Consider the following 12,183-nt stretch of genomic DNA (forward strand, 5'->3'; position numbering starts at 1 on the left):
TATTCTGAGCTATAAATAAATAAAATAAATAAAAATGCTCAGAATAGTAACAGCTCTCTCTTTATACATTTATGTAGGTCAGTAGGATTAATATTTGAACACAACATACTGTCTGCCACTGTCACTTCACCAGTGGCTGTCAGTGTCAAGTTCACAGAGAACCTTGATTTCCTGTTTTTCTCGTTCTTATTCTCATTTTCTTTTTATTTGTTTCGGAATACACAAGTTAAGTGGAGTGATCACTTTGTGTTTGTGATTATAATTTTTATACTTACTTTACGAAAATGTGGCGAAACGTTAGCAAAGTTGTTCAATTGCAAAAAGCCAAATTTGCTACATCTGCTGTACCGGCTCCTCAGACGAAACCGGAAATATTATACACTGGGGTATTATTACGATATTTCTCATATTACTACATTAAGGGGATCCCTAAAGCTAAAATGCTAAAGTCGGCTTGATATACTTGATTAGATTGGAAAAACGGTAGCTTCTATCACATTGATAAAAATATATATTGTAGCAGAGGGTATACTGAACATGTTAGTTGCTTAGAAATTGGTGCAGGATTATAATAAGTATGTTAAAAAAAATTGCAAACACACCATGTCTTTTGCCATTTTTTGACTTATTATGAAAAAACCCTCGAAATCAGAGGGCCCATTTTCATGGAATCTTATATGTATGTGTAGGTAATTAAATTCTTAACAAAGTTACCTTAAAGAGTTGGATTTAATGGACCAGAAGTCAACTTTTTTTGCAAAAAACTAATAAATTCCGGTTTAAAAATGATGACACCGTGACAGATTTCAGATTTCTTCAGTCGTCGCCCTGGTGGCGGCCTGTTAGGAGCGATACCCACGCCATTTTATTTTTTATCAAATATTTCACAAAAACTGATTAAATCAACAAATTATGACTACAAGTATTATAATACATATGCATTTGCTATGGAAAGTTAATTTTCTAATCATTTTAGATGCAGAAAAGCCGAAAATTCTTAGAAAACATTTCGCCTTTTCGATTTGTTTACATTTTTTACTATAGAGTTACAGATGCATAGATAAAGGTAAACATTGCACATAATGACACTTATTAGATTCTCCGAATAAGAACTATACGGTCAATGCAGTATGCCAAAGCGCGAGCCTGTTTATATTCTGAGGGGTAATTTATTTTATTTTAACGGTTGTGTATGGTAGGTAAGCTACACAATATACAGGGTGTTGAAAAGTAAGTTCATAATTTGTTTTATTTGAAACCAAAAACCGTAGTTAATTAAAAATATATATATTTTAAGATGTGGTAGTCTGTACACTACAGGTTGTTAAAAATAAGTAAGTATTTTTAAAAATTGAAGATCTAAAATTTACATAATTTTTTAAATCTATTTAACAAGCTTTGCAAAAAAGCGGTTAAGTGCGACTGTATCTCGCCATGAAAAAAATTAAATGTTTACTGTAGCTATGAATTTTATGCGTTACAAGTGGAATAAAATACCGCATAATATTATGTACAACTATGTAAGAGCCTAGTTTTAAAAAAAAAACTCATAAGAAAATATTAAATACACAGGTTTTTTAACCCCTGAAGGAAATAGAGGGGTGTTATAAGTTTAAAGTAAGGGCTGAATTTTTTTTTTAAAGTAGGGTGATAGGTAATGTTTATTTTTAATGATTTTTTCAAATAGATAAATGTTATGCCATTTTTAAATTGCCATAAAATTACCTATAGTTATAGTTATAGAAAAGGGCAGGGCTACCAGTGCCCATTCGCCACTGCAACCTAAAAGATCTATAAATTATGACTCCCCATGCCGAGTCTCACTCTACAGGCCCAGGTCTTTTATAAACCTGATATTACCTATACAGGATGTTGCAAAAAGGGTATACTGTGCCGAAAGGGTTTGACTCAGGGGTTATTCTGAACAACTTTTGTTCTCCAAGTTTTGGAAATTCTCGAAAAATAAATTCGGTCTCTATAGTAAAAAGTCACGTGATCGAATAAGTTTCTATGTAAAAGGTTTTGCTACGTGAATTTTCAAAATTGTAGAAGAGAAGTGGATCAGAATGGCACCTAAATCCACTTTTGGCTAAGCTTTATACCCTTTTTTCAATACCTTGTATAAAATATCGTCAGCGTCACCTTAGATCGTAATCATCGTAACTCCTCGTGACCAAATTTTAGAGGAGACAAAAATACTGTTTTATTTGTAGTTCTAGTTGGCATACTACCCACCTAAAGTTTTTTTTAACTAGCCTAAAAATGATTTGTTTAGACAGTCTATCTTCCTGTTCAACCGCAGCCTGAGTGCCAGTGACTCAATGACTGAAAGGAGGCCATTAGTGCTCCTAAATAAATAAAGCAGGCCTGTAGATTATCTTTCAGTGTACCGACACATCTGATTGCTGTAAGAGCCTGATAAGCTCTTCGAACGAGTCATACCTCTGTGGTGGTACGGTTTCGACCTTTCGGACAGTCAGTTTGGCATCCGAAATGCGGATTCGAATAGTGGGTACAATACTTTGCGTTCGTTCACTGTCGGAGCAGGATAAGAACCACGGGCGAGTTGTTGCGCTGGCTGTTTGCTTAAAAATAGTAACCGCGTTCAACTCTATCCCCTAGAGGGCGAACCTTTAGGGCGGCTCTTGTATACCATCACTTGTCTTCTCTATCTCGTCATCTGCAGAAAATTGACAGAGGTCATACGTGTCTAACAAGTACATTAAGGATGCGAAAAGAGAGGGTTTGTTTTCACTGAAGAAGTTCAGTTGCGGAGTTCCACAGCGGTAGGTCTTGGACCCCTCTGCTGTGGAACTTGGCATACAACGCGGTCCTGCAAATCAAGCTCGCAAACGGCGTTAGCACAGTGCATTTTTCTAATGTCACACAGGTCGTGAGGTTGGCTGAGAGCCTCCTTCGGGGATGACATCCCAATGATTCATTACGAAAAAATTGCTGCAGCTGTGCTCGCCATGCAGTGCATGGGCTACTTCCGAATCTGGGGGGCTGTTGCAAAGGAGTCCGTTGCCTCTATACGGTACGGGTTCCGTGCGATCTATGATCCTTCCGGGAGCACCTGTCTTGTCAAGTCGAAGAGAATGGCTCGTATTCGACGCAACCTGCAGTACTGGTGGGATTGGTTGGAGGACAGGACAGCAGGAAGCTGCAGCAGCCGTCATGCTGTGATTCGACGCATAGATGCAAAAAAAAGTTGAAAGTAACTTCATGTTAATAAAATATTAGATCTTAATTTAACAACATAACATTGCAAAAAAAAATTAACATTGTTGAGTATGTTATTGTAATTTACTAAAGTAGTAATAAAAACAAAGGCTTATTGCATAGTTTTCGTTCACGTTCGCCTACATCGCACGTTGTATATGAGAATAAAGGGTATAATTACTAAGTTTTCTTGTTTAAAAATCACGTTTTGGGGTTTAGAGGAAAACAAATGGTAAAATGCGGAATACAGTTTTTTTTTTTGAATAAAGAGGAAAACATGTGAATTCAAAAAACGTTTCTATTGACACCAAAGAGTACTTTTCGCCGAGAAAAGTGGAGTTACAATGTTTGCGATCTAAAGTGATGATAGAACTAGAACTTATTTTTTCAGTTCACCTGCTGTTGAGTGAAATCGTAATTAGGTAAATGACTCCTTGACATGAAAATAACTTTTTTTTTATAATCGTTATAACAAAACCGTTTTTTTTAATACAGCATTATTTGTAGGTGTACTTACAGTGAGCAAAAGAGCGCAGCAAGGTGTAAATTTTTTGGTTTTTAAGAAACAAAAATATTATTTCTATGATATCCCAAATACACATAAGTACTTAAATTAATACACACTCTCGCCTTGTACTAATGTACTCCCTTGCGGGGGTACTTACATGTTATTATTTTTCTGGTGACCTCCCCATATCCCTTTGCCAGCTACGTAACCTTTTGTGACACCCTGTATATGCAGAGTTCTGCAAACTACTGTTCTGCTTTTGAAACACCAAAAAAAAACAGGTCGTCTAACTAAAAGGTCACGTGACCAAAAAAAAATTATATGAAGAAGCGTTTTTTTCATGAATATAAAAAATTACGTAGGATAAAAGTTTTTCAGAGTGACGCCTGAGTAACGCCCTTTCGGCTAACTATACTTTTTTTATTACACGGGGGCAGAGTTTAATACAACACCCTGAACTATTAAACTCTGATAATATTTTCGCGATTTTTTTACATTCTGATTTCATTTCCTGGCTTAGAAATAACATCAATAACATGCTGCACACGTAGGTTTCGGCATAGTATTAAACCCTTTTTGCAACAACCTGTATAAATATCGGCACGGGTACGACTTTATATATAATTAATTATTAAATATTAAAAATACTTTCAAATAAAAATAAATATTTTCGTATCACAAAACAATATTACTTACTTAGTATATTTTTAACAAAGTGGCATGTCTTCACTTTTATGTTTTCGAGTACTATGTTAAAATTTCATGTCATTGTCCGTAGAACGCCCCGCATACCTCAACCCCCCCTCACTAGATTTGACAGATTCTGATTTTCTTCCAGCTTTAGTGACAGCCTTAAATACATACAACATTAGGATAATATGATTTGTTCCAATGGATAACTATGTTAATAATTTTATATTTTCTTCCCCCAGCTTTTTATCAACAATGAATGGGTGAAGTCTAGTGATAACAAAACGTTTGTGACTGAGAACCCTACCACCGGAGAGCCGATAGCAGAAGTGCAGCAAGCGGGCAAGGCTGACGTCGACAGGGCCGTCCAAGCTGCTAAAGATGCATTCAAGTAAACACTATTCTTTATTTTATTTCCTAAGTTAGTTTATAATGGTTTATAATCCCTGGCAAGACTGTACCTTTTTTCCACGACTCCTTAGTTAGGTGGTTTTATCAAACCTTACTCAGATTATAAACCAGATTATAACCTAGTAAGCAGGTACTTACCAGTTACCACCCCACCACCACTCCTAACATCTCTGTCTCTATCTTTCCTCAAAAAATGAATGTCCAATCTGATATCAGATTTTCGTGTTTTCAGACTAGGATCACCATGGAGGCGCATGGACCCTTCGGAGCGTGGTCGCCTGCTGTACCGCCTGGCCGACCTCATTGAAAGAGACAGGAATTACATTGCTGTAAGTTCAGTCACTTGTTCACAAATTTATCAACAGCATATTGGATACTTTTGGCATGCTTTTAGCATTAAGTCCACCTAATTGTACATAATTACTTTTGTATATTGTGCAATGAAGAATAAATAAATAAATAAATAAATACTCAAATTAAGTACAGTCAACAAAAGAAATTTGTAAATTAAGCATGGGGTGGGGAGGTCTTTGCCCAGCAATGCATGTAAAGGGCAACATAATATTGTAGACTTACAAAAAGGAAGGTTTTTACCACACATTCTTTTAAATAAAAATAAAAAAAACACGCACTCACGCCTTGTACTAATGAACTCCCTTGCGGGGTAGGCAGAGGTGCATTGCTGCACCCACTTTTCGCCAGAGTGTTATGTTAGTCCCAATGTAATAGGGGGTGGGCCTATTGTATATATTTTAAATAACTAATAAGAGTATAGACTCTTTCTTATGGACAACATTTAACTAGTGGGGCATTGTGTGTTAAATTTTACTTTAAAATAACTGTAAATATTTACATATATTATATATTTTATATGGCTTGAAAGAGAGATTGAATTTACAGCCACGTCAGATATTTTAGAAAAATGTAAGATGTGAAATACAACTTGCCAAGTTGTAACCTTTTGTGGTGTAATATTTTTTTGTTGGTCATGAATGTCATGATTATGATGGATGGTTATAATCAAGCATGTTATAGGTAGGTATAACTTTTACATAACAGGTAATAAGTATAGATAACAATCCTATTGCCAATTTATCAAATAATAAAAATACTATGTCATGTATTGTACACATAAAACATGAATTAATTATTTAAAAATATATTTTTGGTATCATTTTGATGAATTTATATCAAAAGAGATGCATTCTCGTAATATTATTTACATGTATGCTGTTATTTATATCTTCAAATACTTGTTATCTTTCTGCAATGATAAGCAAATGACACCCAGTTAGGTCAGCTCCTATCTTGTTGTTATATAATTTTGATTCAACATTTCAGACACAAAATATTATCAATAGAGATTAATTATGTTTTTACTCTCTTGTATATCGCCTAAACCATGCTAATGGCCTTGGGCACTATTACCTATTAAGTCCACAAAATCAAAATCCGGCTAGAGAACTTTATAACATGGGCCAATCAAGTAATATTCTATCTTGTGTATAATTTATTTCCTCCAAAGTAGTCTGGAAGAGAAATTCTATATTTCTTTTTGTAATTTCTGTGTATGTATATGTGTACAATAAAGAAATATCCAACTATTAATTTCACTCGCATACTTGTAATACTTACTTTCATGGTTTTAACAAATTATTGTGTTATGTGTCTTTGTTGGTTTTCTAATAAAAAAATAAATTTTATACTTTCCTCAGAGCTTAGAGACGCTGGACAACGGCAAGCCATTCCTAGCAGCCCACTACGGAGATGTGGCGGGCACCATCAAGAACCTGCGCTACTACGCCGGCTGGGCCGACAAGAACCACGGGAAGGTGCTGCCCATTGACGGGAAATACATGGCCTATACGAGGCACGAGCCTGTCGGTGAGTGTACAATAGATATTACGTGCAAAGATACAGTTAAAATGCTGTAGTTAGTTAAAATGAGCCAACAATATAGGTATTGTGAAAGTGTAAATTTCCACTAGGTCTTCTGTAGGCTCTACCGTTGATAAGAACACCATCTAGCGGACAGTACACAAATCACTTCATTAAACGCCATCACAAAACTATACACACAAAACTTTGTTTAGCGCCATCTAGCGGACATCACACAAACCTTTTGATGTAGCGCCATCTATCGAAAACTACACAAAATAATTCATTTAGCGCCATCTAGCAGATAAAACATAAGCTACTTCGTTACCTAGCGGACACTTCACTAAATACTTCATTTAGCGCCATTTAGCAAACAATAAACAAACTACTTCGTTTAGTGCCATCTAGCGAAAACTACAAAAACTACTTCGTCATCTAACGGATACAACATTAAATTCTTTGTTTAACGCCATCTAGCGGTCATTTCATAAACCACCTTATTTAGCGCCATCTAGCGAAAACTACACAAACCACTTCGTCATCTAGCGGACACTACACTAAATACTTCGTTTTGGTGCCATCTAGCGGATAACACACAAACCACTTTTTTAACACCATCTACCGGACAATATACCTGCATTAGTTTTTATCTAAATTTTTCAGGTGTGTGCGGTCAGATAATCCCGTGGAACTTCCCGCTGCTGATGGCGTCGTGGAAGCTGGGCCCGGCGCTCGCCACCGGGAACACCGTAGTATTGAAACCGGCGGAACAGACCCCGCTCACAGCGCTGTATGTCGCGCAGCTTACTAAGGTATGGTTGGCTCGCTCTCTCTTAGGGATATGGTAGTTATGGTTTCTCTTTCTAACTCTTTTAATAAAAATCTAGTTCTGGTTGTAGGGTCGGATTCAATTTTCAGCCGGAGCAGATATTTGCTTGCATTCGGATATTTGTGTGTGTTTTTAGGCCGTAGTTTGAATGCAGTCGACACAACTCCAAGCCGTATGTATTTGTATGAACATTGTTGTCTTTCACTCTAGAGCCTCATCCCTGTGCTGTTTTGCCCCTCTCTGTCAAAGAACAAATTATTCTTTGACAGAGACGGACAAAACAATGAAACAGCTAAAACGTTCTATAACTTTTAAATGAACGAAGGGGGTCAATGTCGACGTGCAACTACGGCGAAAGTGGTCCTGCTGATGTAACTAAATTAATAAAAAAACACTATCTGTATCCTCAGGAGGCCGGTTTCCCCGAGGGCGTTGTGAACGTGCTGCCGGGCTACGGGGATGCGGGCGCCGCGCTCGTGGACCACCCTCATGTGGACAAGATCGCCTTCACTGGTAACTACACCATTTATTTATTTTATGTCTACACTCAGTAACATTATAACCGCAAATGCAATGTTCTGACGACCTAAAGAGTATATCTTCTGGCGGGAAAATCTGGCTTTAGGTTGAAAAAGGCTAACAAGCAGATTAAGAGGAACGATTGGGGGCAAGAAAAGAGTGACAGTGAACTGTAGGTACTGACAAATACTCTGATTGGCTAATCCTTACACCACGTTGACAGACTCTTGTTTATGTGTAGTGTTATTCATAAGAACGAACGAAACCTCAGAACACAGCCTATAAATAGCCATTCTACTAATGACGTCACACTAGCTGGCTGGAGCTGGAGGTTCGTTGCACGCTACGATTGTTCATGGGATCTACTAAGCCCCAACCTCTTCAATAAATATTTTAAAATGCTCATCCATTTATCATCATATTTATGTATGTATCTCCTTATTCCCAACAGGCTCAACAGAAGTGGGCAAGTTGATCCAGCGCAACGCGGCCGGCACAGTGAAGCGTATCACGTTGGAATTGGGTGGGAAATCGCCTAACATCATCTTTGGAGACGTGGACCTGGAATACGCGGTGGAACAATCGCATATGGCGCTGTTCTACAACATGGGGCAGTGCTGTTGTGCCGGTGGGTTTATTGTTATTCTATCTATAGCAGTTTACCGTTGGACGTAGACCTCTCTTGAAGCACGCCACTGAATGTGCTCTATAGCGATTCATCCACTCTTTGGGTTTAAAAAGCTTTTCTCGCGGGCTTTACAAAAATCCTGCGGGTATACCCATATACCTACTTCCCGAATAGTAGCCTATGTGTTAATCCAAGGTGTCAGCTTCCTGCATATCAAATTTCATCAAGATCCGTTCAGTAGTGTTCGCGTGAAAGAGTATTAAAGATCCATGCTTACTTACAAACTTTCCCGTTTATCATATTAGTAGGACCTGGAAAAATAGCAACCCTTATGGTGCGTAGCTACATATTATAAAGAATCTAATCATAACTGTGATATTTCAGGTTCCCGCACATTCGTGGAAGACAAGATCTACGACAAGTTCGTGGAGATGTCGGCGGCGCGCGCGCAGCGACGCAAGCTCGGGGACCCCTTCAAGCCGGACACGGAGCAGGGACCACAGGTGGGAAGGAATTAATTACCTAATGTCAGCTAGTAAAGGTATACTAATGGACGTAAGCATCTGTCGAAAAGAGCGCCATAATAGTGACAGTTTTGGCATTTATTCACCACAACCCACATTCACGGCTACCTGTCTTAGGTCATCGTGCATATTTAGAGGAAGAGACTCTTGCTGCAACCTCGCGTCATCCACCGGTAACTTACACCTTGCGGACATACCTTTACCTTGGTACTTCTTAGCTTGACGGTGACAAACACTAGAGCTGGTCTGGGTTTGTCAGGTTGTCAATGAAAGTTGAAAGGTAAAGCCAGTCAGAGCAGCGTCAGTCGCTGGTTTCCCGGGATGCGCCGGACGTATATAAAGTAGGTACAGTTGATACGACACTCTCCCTCGATCTCGCTGAAAACCCACATTGAATCATTCAACTAAACACACAATAACTTTAGATATATTCTCTAAACTGATAAATAATGAATTTATTGGATATGAGATTAGAGAAGACAAATAGCCCTTTTTACAAACCGTGAGTTCTTTGTAAAAAAAAAAAACGTTTATCAGATTTGACTTTGATTCTCTAAACTGTATTCTATCTATCTGTGGCAGATCGACGGCGAGCAACAAGGCAAGATCCTGAGCCTGATCGAGAGCGGCAAGCGGCAGGGCGCCACGCTCGTCACGGGCGGGAACAAGGCGGGCGACAGGGGGTACTTCGTGGAGCCTACAGTGTTCGCCGATGTCAAGGATGACATGGACATTGCTAAGACTGAGGTGAGATTTTAAGTCATAAAAATACTCCAAAAATCTAATTTTGCACCCACGGGAAATCCTTAAGGGTGATGCGAAGCACACGCATGAGCTAAAAAAATATAAAAAGCCAACGACACGTGGTGTTCCCAGGCGGTCACCCATCCAAGTACTGACCGCGCCCGATGTTGCTTAACTTCGGTGATCGGACGAGAACCGGTGTTTTCAACATGGTATGGACGTTGACGACCGACGCACCGAATATAACTAATCAATTCCTCACAGTAAACAAATACAATAGCGCCCTCTAATTTCAATCTCAAGTAATCACATACTCAAGTTATAAAGTTCGGAAATGTATGTAATGTCTGGCAAATACGTGTAGAACAATATTTTTTTGGCGCCCGCACTATGTTCTACTCTTGCTTGCCAGGCTGTATAATACCATATAATAACGAGACTAGCAGAGAGACTAGCTTGTACTTGTTATTCTATGATAATACTATTCAACGTATCATAATTAACGTCCACTGAATTAATCTTATTCTTTATCCCCAGATCTTCGGCCCCGTGCAGCAGATCATAAAGTTCTCGAACGTGGAGGAGCTGATCGAACGCGCCAACAACTCGGAGTACGGGCTCGCGGCCGCCGTCTTCACTAAGGACCTGGACCGGGCTAACTATATGATACAGGTGAGGGGTCAGAGTTAACTGGACGGTTCTAATGCAAGCAAGCTACAATCTTCGTTAAAGTACAATGCAGAAGGTTGGAATGGGAAAATATGTGTAATTAAATATGTCTATTCTATTCTATTCTATCTCTCATAAAATGAATTGCACTGTACCCGATTTTCTACCCCTGGCGAATAAGAAAAGGCTTGTGTTAGAGAATGGGTTACCTGTTATCAATCTCTCTGTTCATATACTGTGCTATGTATCTACCATTTTCTTATGCCGTAATGCAGTCTATTATTAGGGTGAAATCGCCAAAATTTGTACATTTTTTGTCCATTTCTCTTGGTTGCACTAAAACCTACTAAATGAGAAAAATATAACAACTTCACATAAAAAAATTTGGTAAATCCTGTTAGTAGAATAAGTAACGTATTAAATTATTTGTATTTTATCATATTTTGTACAGTGGTTATTGAAATTTACATACATTTAAATCTTAATAAAAATATCATATTTCTTTGTTATGCTCTTTGTAACAGTATTTTTTTGTATAAAATAGTATTAAATCTAAATTATTTTACTGGCATCACCACGAGCAAAAGTTTTCTTAGAAGTGGCGTTAGTGTCGCGTCTCCGCCATTTTGTTTGTAGTCGTTATCGAAGTTATAGTGAACTCGGAAGAAAAAAGACTTTTCAGTGTTCCCCTTTGTAACAACCGACAAATTAAGTTAAAGGAAAGTATTTACAAAGTAATTCCTGCTCGTAAAATCATAATTTCAGTCTGTTTACTATGCAGTTAGTCAAATTTTCGGAAAACTAAATCCACGTGTGTTAAAATATTTTTAGCTTATGAACGTAAGAATTTTTGTTCCATTTTGTTACAATTTTCTTTGTAACGTTACAAAAAGGAAAGCTAAGGGCACATTCAGACTGACAAGAATGTGATGACATTTTTTAAACTAATAAATTACAAAAACATATTAGTTGTACAGAAGTTTAATTTCAATTATCCTAAATAGTGATACCTAATACCAAAATAATTAATAATTCAATTAATAAAAAAAAACCTCATAGATATATATATTTTTTAAATATTTTTAAAATAAATATGTTCAAAAATTACAAAAGTAGTTCGTGTTTAATTATTGAATAGGTACCGGTCAAAATCATAACCCTCCTTTTCGCTTCGCCGTAGTGCTGATTAAATAAAAATTGTTTTATTTATTCATAGTAGTGTGATCGAGTCCGTATAGTTCCTTTTTGTAACATTTTTGTAACGTTTCCCTTTTGTTACGTTTTTGTAACGTACAAAGTTTGGCGATTTCACCCATTATTATTATTCTATAGCACGTTATAAACTTTATTTCTTCTCCTTTAGGGTCTCCGCGCGGGCACGGTGTGGGTGAACGACTACAACGTGTTCGGCAACCAGGTGCCCTTCGGCGGCTTCAAGCAATCCGGCATTGGTCGTGAGAACGGACCCTACGGTCTCAACAACTACACTGAGGTCAAGGCCGTTATTACCAAGGTCACTGATAAGAACTCGTAGATGATTAGTGTGTAGGGATAAGTAGCT

General features: G+C 37.7%; 1 protein-coding gene and 1 non-coding gene across 2 annotated transcripts; one reads left to right on the forward strand and one right to left on the reverse strand.

Annotated features, from left to right (window-relative positions):
• The first annotated feature begins 172 nt into the window (after positions 1-172).
• On the forward strand, positions 173-12,175 carry LOC105390940 (aldehyde dehydrogenase, mitochondrial). The gene is made up of 11 exons (XM_048628507.1): positions 173-386; positions 4,663-4,811; positions 5,064-5,160; positions 6,547-6,715; positions 7,373-7,521; positions 7,949-8,051; positions 8,509-8,685; positions 9,070-9,188; positions 9,792-9,956; positions 10,491-10,625; positions 11,986-12,175. Exons 1-11 carry the CDS (start codon positions 285-287, stop codon positions 12,154-12,156), a joined length of 1,536 nt encoding a protein of 511 aa, XP_048484464.1. The 5' UTR covers positions 173-284; the 3' UTR covers positions 12,157-12,175.
• Positions 10,061-10,179, reverse strand: LOC125490244. Its single transcript, XR_007267567.1, has one exon. It is a non-coding gene; the product is annotated as a 5S ribosomal RNA (ribosomal RNA).
• Positions 12,176-12,183: the final 8 nt, after the last annotated feature.

This window comes from Plutella xylostella, chromosome 21 (genome assembly GCF_932276165.1).
Source record: "Plutella xylostella chromosome 21, ilPluXylo3.1, whole genome shotgun sequence".
Lineage (NCBI taxonomy): Eukaryota > Metazoa > Arthropoda > Insecta > Lepidoptera > Plutellidae > Plutella > Plutella xylostella.

Coding starts and splice junctions, on each gene's coding strand:
- LOC105390940 (XM_048628507.1), top strand. CDS start 285: ATGTGGCGAAACGTTAGCAAAGTTGTTCAATTGCAAAAAGCCAAATTT. Junction 5,161..6,546: donor GAGACAGGAATTACATTGCT/GTAAGTTCAGTC, acceptor TACTTTCCTCAG/AGCTTAGAGACGCTGGACAA. Junction 8,052..8,508: donor GGACAAGATCGCCTTCACTG/GTAACTACACCA, acceptor TATTCCCAACAG/GCTCAACAGAAGTGGGCAAG.